The 8,443-nt window shown below is 41.2% G+C and overlaps 1 protein-coding gene across 1 annotated transcript in view; it reads right to left on the bottom strand.

The window, feature by feature from the left end:
- LOC128696572 (zinc metalloproteinase nas-4-like) overlaps window positions 1-7,766 on the bottom strand; it is a 56,113-nt gene extending 48,347 nt beyond the window's left edge. Inside the window, exon 1 of the mRNA XM_070094639.1 lies at window positions 7,690-7,766. Within this exon, the coding sequence (XP_069950740.1) occupies window positions 7,690-7,766 (77 nt within the window). The remainder of the gene's footprint in view (window positions 1-7,689) is intronic.
- Between the last annotated feature and the right edge of the window lie 677 nt (window positions 7,767-8,443).

The raw sequence follows: 8,443 nt of genomic DNA, 5'->3' as shown, positions 1-8,443 counted from the left end.
CCAAGATGACTGGAAAATAATCCCTGAACGGAATACCTATATAAGAAACCGGAAGATCATGCACCGCTGATCTCGCAGCAACATCTGCTTGTTCATTGCACTCCAACGTGTCCAGGGACCAAGCAGAAAAGGACAACTTTATTTTCGCTAGCCACACGTTGCAACTATTGATAAATACGAGAGACTAATGGATGAGGGGAATCAAATTGTTTAATGGTTTGTAAAGCACTGAGGGAATCCGAAATGATCACAAACGTCGAAGGAGACGTATATGTAATGTGAAGAAGCGCTATGAGTATGGCATACAACTGAGTAAAAATACTGAGTCTAACAAGTGGCCTCAGACATCATCATCAAGGAATACTGCCGCGAACCCAACACCACCAGAAGATTCAGAACCATCTGTATAAACAACAATGGCATGAGTATGTGACCAGAAGTGCTCGAGAAAAAAAGAGATTGAGTAGCATGCGTAGGTAAGAAAGCTTTGGTGCACAGTAGTGGGGGAGAACAGACATGAACCGTCGGAACTTCTCAAGGGGAAAGGGAAAAGGCAGACGCTAAATGAGCGTACAACGGGGGCAACTGGAGAGAAGGCCGGAGTGAAGACGAAGAGAAAACGGTCGGAGTAGGCAGGGGCGTCGAACAAACAGTGGGTTCCTACTAATGTCTGAGACTAACCTATACGTAGAAGGAACACGAAGATCATGACCACGGACAAAATAACAAAGACAATGAGAATCACGACGACCAGCTAAGGAAGGAACATTCGCCTCTGCGTAGAGGCTTCCAACAGGGGATGAACGAAAGGCACCAAGGCATAAACGGAGACCTTGATGATGAATGGGATCTAACTTAGAAAGAGTTGCGGGGAGGCCGCAGAGTAGACTTAGTTAACATAATCCAGCTTGAACAAGACTAGAGTGGAATGCAAACGGAAGAGAGTGCAACGATCAGCTCTCCATGAACGATGAGCCAGAACTTTAAAGGCAAGTTGCCTTTAAAGAAGAAATGTGAAGTTTCCATGTCAACCGGTGATCTAAGAGCAGGCCAAGGAACTTGACCGTATCACATAACGGAATACGTGAACCGTGTAAGTACAATGGAGTATCTGAGATATGCGGACGTCTAGTGAAGGTAATGAAACGGGTTTTTGTACTAGAAAATTTAAAGCTATGAGAAGTGGTCCAATGGGAAACTCGGTCAATCACATCCTGAAGCGAGGCCGCTACTAGACGACCAAATATGCGAAGGAAGAACGGAAAGTAGATCATTTATAGCTAAGAGAGAAAGGGTAGTGCTAAGGACACAGCCTTGTAGGACTCCCTTATCTTGTACAAAGTCTGAGGGAAAGCGAGGCACCAACACGGACCTGAAATTGTCTGTCAGATAAGAAAGCAACAAGGAAGTTTGGTAGATTACCGCGGAGGCCTAAGGAGTGGGTCTGGACGAGAATGTTATACCTCCAAGTGGTGTCATATGCCTTCTCTAGATCAAGAAAGGCAGCTAGGATGGAGTGTTAGCAAAGGCATTTCGAATATATGTATCTAAGTGGAACAAGGGGTCGAAAGTAGAGCGGCCCTTGCGAAACCCATATCGGCGAGGGGAAAGACTATTATGAGTCTCCAAGAATCACATCAGGCATCTATTTGCCAATCGTTCCATCACCTTGAAGACCACACTGGTCAAGGCAATGGGACGATCGTGGGAGGTATGAAGCCCCGAGTTGCCCGGTCTGCGAAACGGTAGTACAATGGCCGATTTCCATTGTTGAGGGAGAACCCCTCGCTCCCAAATAAGATTGAAAAGGCGTAAAAGAACTGAAAGGGCCGTAGAATGGAGATGTTGTAGCATACCAATATGGATATCATCAGGTCATGTTGCCGACGGCCGGCAAAAGGAAAGCGTGGACTCTAATTCTAGGAGAGTAAAAGGTACGTTATACGGCTCCATTCCATCAGAGGAGAAATCTAAGGGCAATTGCTCCTTAGCGTCTTAGTCGCAAAAAATGAGGGACAAAGGTGAAGCCATTGGGAGATACGGACAAGATAGTTCACGATTTCCGTGGCAACTTCTAGAGGTTCTGCGACATTACCTCCAGCAACCTGCAAATCGCACATATAAGGGAAGACGAGGTAATGGTAGACACGTAGTCTTGCCAACAAATACGTTAAGCGTTGCGTATGACGCGGCGAGCAACTGCCCTTGCCCGCAGCTTCACACGAAATGAACTAAAAATTTATTAAATTTAAATTTTTATTTTTATTTCTCGTTTGCCTATCTTATCTTTATTCTCGTAAACGTAAAGTTAGTCATTTCCGATACAAACAAATAAGTCAATGTATCTTAGCATGTAATACAGTATGCTCCAGCAATAACACAATGTTGGTTTTGATATACGTATATTCTACTAGGTTGTTTGCCATATTATAAAGCCTATAGAGCGATCGTGGTTCATGAAGCTGAGATACACCAGTGTAACAACAGTCATATTTTAATCCCCAAAATTGGGAGTGAATTACATTCTCATTGTGTATAAACTGAGAAAGAGACGTCTCTCTTTGCAAGCAATGTAAAACATACACACCTATTATGTTACTTGAGGATACACACATTTCAGTGTATATTCGCCGTGGGACAAACCTTCCGGTGTGTATGTACACCTCTCGGTGTGTATACACTGATATACACATCTCGGTGTATATGAGCTGAAAGATGTAAACTTATTTTCATGGGGAAAACTGGCCGTATGTTCGTTCGTAAGGATTTTTATTAAAATCACACAGTAAATAATTTATATGATAATCAAATCATTAATTATTTGAATGATATCTACGTCGGTAATGACCGAGTCAAAAAGCCATTAGGTATGTGTATTTATACATAAGTTTGATAATTAGTTAATATTTGTGATGTATATTGCATAGTGTGTGTTTGTGCTTATATAAAGCTAGGCTGTGTGTGTTGCGTACTGTGTTGCTATCTGTATATTGTATACAGATGATCAGTGTGTGTCTTGCGTTTTGTAAAGCTCGTATGTATTTTATAGAATATCTATATATGTGTTTGGTTTTAAGAGCTCCTGCATGTGTGCTTTGTTTTATATAACTGCGTTGCATGCACTTGGTCCCGTGTATTCTTCAGACTTATTCAACACAAAGATTCTCTCTCTCTCTCTCTCTCGTAAGAGTTATTGTGCTGACGTTTTTGTTTTGAGTGTTGTATATGGTGCTCTGTGTGTTTATGGTTTAAAAAGCTGTTTCCTTTTTTATGTGTTTATAGAGCTCTTCACCATGTTTCGTGAGTTTCATGAAACTGCTCACCCCATGTTGTGGGCTATATAGAGCTGTTCGCTCTGTGCTTTTTTTTTTAAAGCTTCTCACTCAGTGTTGCACTGTACAGAGCTTTATATTTCATATCAGGTGGGAAAGACTTGCATCTTCTCAAGATATATTTACGTTTTAATGATAAATCAATCACCAACAGAATGCACTTCAAGAACAATGATTTAACTAAATTAAATATGCAATGTGCAATACAGTGTGCAATTAATAACATAAAGTCACAATACCGCGACTAGAACAATACACAAATAACCCGCACATAGGAGAGGGGAGCTTACGGCGACGTTTCGGTCCGACTTGAACCATTCACAAAGTCACACTAACAGAAAGGAGAGAAGGAGGGAGTATATATAGGCTAGCCGACAGGGACGGGACAAGAGAGGTAGCATGAAAGTAAGAATAGAGTTAGTGGTAGAGGTCGTAGCAGTAGTGGACTCTGTCGAAGGCAAAGAAAAAAAAGGGCCGAAACGTCGTCGTAATCTCCCCCCTCTCCTACGTGCGGGTTATTTCTGTACAGTATGCAATACACAATACACGAAACTTTGGTAATCTAGACAAGTTGAGAAGTAGTGTTCAAATATCCTTCAAGAAATAAACTAATTACAATCCTAGGAGAGTTACAGTATCGTACGATGCATAATAAGGCCTTAGAAATACAACAGAGCATTTAGCAAAACATCGAAGAAGTTGAAAGTTCAGAAGACTCACCAGAAAGCTTCGTTTAGGTCCACCTTTACTTCATTACTTAGAGTAACAGAAACCTACACTAGCCAGAAGAATAACTGTTGTTAAGTCTAAGTTTAAGTGTAGTCTACAGCGCAGGCTGGGTAGGTGCCAGGTTTGTTTTACTGGGGGACTTAGGGGGACTGTCTTGTTGCATGGAGGGGGTACGGGGACTACTGTGTTTGCAGAGTATATTACATATCAATTAAAGCAGTAATGTGCTTTGAAGATCCTTTAATTCACACTTTTACAAAGTGTGAAAATCATTCTTTACATTCATGAATAAGAACGATAATTACTTGAAATTGGTTTGGTATGTAATTTACTGTTAAAATAAATTTTTTATTAATAGTTTTATTCTTCTCTCAGATGAGAGGCTCAGGGAACTTAAAAGTTATGTTAATGTGGTTCTTTTGTCGTTTCGGTTGGAAGCAGAAACATCAATGATAGGTTCAACACTCAGACTTTTGGCTCTTTTGAAATTTTCAATATTATTTGTTTTACTATCACTTCTGCTGCTCCTGGGAATCAGTATGAGGAAGGAAAAACTACCTTAACATACTGCAGGATTAACTGACAAAGTCACACTGATGTACAACAGCTTATACAGATCTATGAAAGCATCAGGGAACAGTCCGAGCAGAATAGCAAATTCATGTGAAGTTGTGACAGTGTGACCTTATTTTGATTCTTGCCTTTAGGATCAGAGACTTCATGTTCATGAAGCCTTAAGGATTCTTCAGAGCAATGATTGTTTTCATACAGGGAAAATATGTACCCTCCCCCTTCCCCCCGATGCCCCTTCACTCCTCGTGGCATTGTGTTTGGGTAAGCGAGACTTGCATCACAGGGGTCAGGGTAGGGAGTTGTGTCAGTGGGGTCATGGGGAGTCCTATCTGTGACTGAACCACTGTGGTACCATCCACCCCTGGCATGCTAGCATGGACGACCCCTACACTCCTTTCCTCCATCCTAGATTCATACGCCCTCTTAGTCACCCTATTTCTTCCAAACCTCTCTAGATGTTCAAGCCAGACTTCTGGATGATTCTTATCAAGACCCCACATCTTCTACTCTTCAAACTCCGAATTCTCTTCATACTATACACACTACACATTTCCCTCAATTACGACATCTCCACTTATGTTAGCATTCTCTGGGCGGCAGTGTTTAAAACCCCTTCTTTATCACCTACATAATAGCGTTGATTGCACTTTGTACATTCTTTCTTTTTCGTCAGTTCATAAGAGTCTTTTCCTCCATAGATGCCTCAGTGCACTACCAACCTTTTTCCACTCGTCCATTTCATGGTTCATCCTGTCTTTCATAGATCCATCTGGCGATAAGTGCACTCCAAAACATCTGAGCACATTTGCGTCATACATCCCTGTCTAAGGGCAACTTTTACTGAAAAATCTCCCTCTTTCCTACATATCCTAAACTGAGACTTGCTATCCACATAAAAACTCTTCACTATTTTAAGTAACCTACCACAATCTGCCACATTGCTTTTTTGTCCATCCTATCATATGCCTCTTCGAAATCCACATGCAACAAAAAGCTACTTGTCTTTACTAAAGTATCGTTTACTTATGTGATTCAATGTAAATACCTGGTCTACACATTTCCAATATCTTATACTTGATCCCCTGCAAGCCTACTCTCTGTTTTACCATTATTTTTTTTCAATAACTCTTACTAAGCACTTTACCCAGTTGATTTTGGCACGAGTACCACACAATCAGTAGACTGCAGGGCGCCTAAACCTCTATCGTCTCCATATTACATTAAACAAATGCACAAAGAAATATTACATCTCGTCCCGAAGGTACACACAAAATGCAGTGGGTATACCTTCAAGAACTGATGTTTTTTCTTTTGCCAACTTTGCTATGGCTGCATTTACTATAATGAGAGCCTATAGTGTTATTATACGTCCCCTGACGTATGAAAACACCTGGACATAGCCTTCTTTCGTGTTGCTTACGCCCATATTTTGTCTATAACTTTTGCCTCTAAACATACATGGTCGTAATGGGATTACATGAAGCAATCAAAACTCAACAATAATAATGACTTGTATTTTCCTTCGCCAAATGTAAATAGCTGGTATTTACAATTATGTATAATATGTACAGTGATGGAAGAGTAAGTTTGCAACACAGTGAAGAGGCAAAAAGCAAGAGCCAGCACCGTCATCGACCAGCAGCCAGACAAGACCGTCAGTTCGAGTTGTACAAGGGAACCACATTGCTTCAGCTTTGTCGGTCTGGTTTGTGATGGGCCAATGAACCAACGTACTGAATTAACGAGGGGTACCCTATTGATCATTAAATCCTTAGGACCTGGTTCGCTGGTCGAGAGGCAGCTTGTATGGGAGTGTGGCATACACCGAATAAAATGTAACATACTCGTAGCATGCCACACATGCTGATCACGTCAGTACCATGAAGCTCATTACCTTTCACGTAGGCACTCCTGCATCTACAACTTCCATCCTCCGGCTCCGCCGTTGCAGTCATGTTACTTTCTGTCCTTGCAATGTGCAACCGATGGTTTATCTCCCACAATACAACAGCTGCCTATTTCATGTCATCAATTGCTCCTAAGTGTGATCTGAAAGCACTTCATTCAATTGATTATCCTGAGACACATTTTAACTATACATGCCGCAATCCCCCAACCCTAAAACGTGTATAATTCCTTCTTGTATCATATATGCTACTTACAGTGTGACAGTCAACATCACTCAGAAGACTTATAACACATTAGGAACACAAGCTAGACTGTTCTTCATTCCGCATGCATACTAAACAATTATAATCACCACCAACAATACATAGCTACATCAAGGAAGTAACAGAAATAATGTGGCATAGTGTCTAGGATTTTTTTAATTCTTACGTCCCTGGTGGCTGGAGCATAAATACAAACTGTCGCTGTCGGATAATCATCCCATTATTCATTAGCTCCCACGCACTACACTATATACCACGAGCGGACATGTCTCCTTAGTGTATATAGAAACACTGCCTTTCATGCGCACAGAAGGGACACCATTTACTTTATATCCTGCAATATCTAATTCACTCATATTATTTACATTAAGTTTCTGTTCCAATGCTATGCCGAAATAACATCTCCGTAACACACTGCACTACCAATGTTGCTTAAGTGCAGAATTAACACGATTTATAATATAAACAAAGACCCTCAGTGCCATCTCTCTTGTAGTTTTTCCCTTTTTCATATCTTTTACCTAATCCTGAATTATCCCTACCTTGTCTCGCACTCCTTGACTAAGTGGTCACAGGACTTTTTGATTTGCAAATGCTTTCGTTATAAGTGTCGTTCATGTAGACGACGAAGAATTACAAAACTCTCTCTCGTTGTTTCGTCACCATCAATCGCTACATTAGTGGCTCTGTTTGAATAATATTCCTCGAATCAGAATCATTATCTAACTGTTGTATCGTTTTTACCGATTCAATAACTATTCAATAAATACTGATGATATTTTCCGTGCCATGGCACTTCTTGAACCATGTGTCAACCAGGATTCCTCTGTCTCAACTGGGGTTAAAAGTCAAATTGGCCAGACTCGAGGTTGTTACCATCATACGTTGTACTTCTCGTACGCTCCTTGCCGAAGTGATCCTTCACGTTCTGATGGTCAGTAACGTCCTTAATTCCGACCATCGATGCTGCATATTCCTGTGACCACAGCACAGGAGTATCCTAATGCTATGTCTTAGATATGGCCAATTTCTCCACCTATTGAATTATCCGAGCGGCCATAAGATTCTCTGGGCGGTCTCGACCCCACGGATTACTCCGTGAAAGATGTCCAAGTCTTGATTACGGATTACATTTGGGACACTAGTTGGCAAAATGTTCAACACTGGCACATATACGACACGTCTTCTGTTGGCTGGCATATGTAGCTAAGATGCTTGGTGTCCCGTAGCTCGATTGCTAGTGACTCAACTCATAAACTGAGGTCCGTGGTCTGATCCCCGGTAAGGGTTGAAACATTAGAACACGTTTCCTTAAGATACCTGCTGTCCCTGTTCACTTATCAGTAAAATAGGTACCTGAGTGTTAGTCGACTTGTCTGGGTCGCATAATGGAGACAAAATTGACGCATAACAAGGGGCTTTCTAGATCTCAGTATGTTGATGTCAGCTACGCCTGTATACCTTGTACATGTGCTTAAAAAAATAATAATTATTATTACAACATGCACCTGGAATTACGACATGCAGTTTACATGACGGTATTGGATGCCTTAGAACCATTCTAATGACAGTTGTCCCATCTGACATTACTTAACATCGCTGCTACTTCCACATTCCCAGTTTTACGTCGTATTCAGA

The sequence above is a fragment of the Cherax quadricarinatus genome, chromosome 47 (genome assembly GCF_038502225.1).
Source record: "Cherax quadricarinatus isolate ZL_2023a chromosome 47, ASM3850222v1, whole genome shotgun sequence".
Taxonomy (NCBI): domain Eukaryota; kingdom Metazoa; phylum Arthropoda; class Malacostraca; order Decapoda; family Parastacidae; genus Cherax; species Cherax quadricarinatus.
The sequence above is the reverse complement of the archived record's forward strand: the minus strand, read 5'-3'. Positions and strand labels throughout refer to the sequence as shown.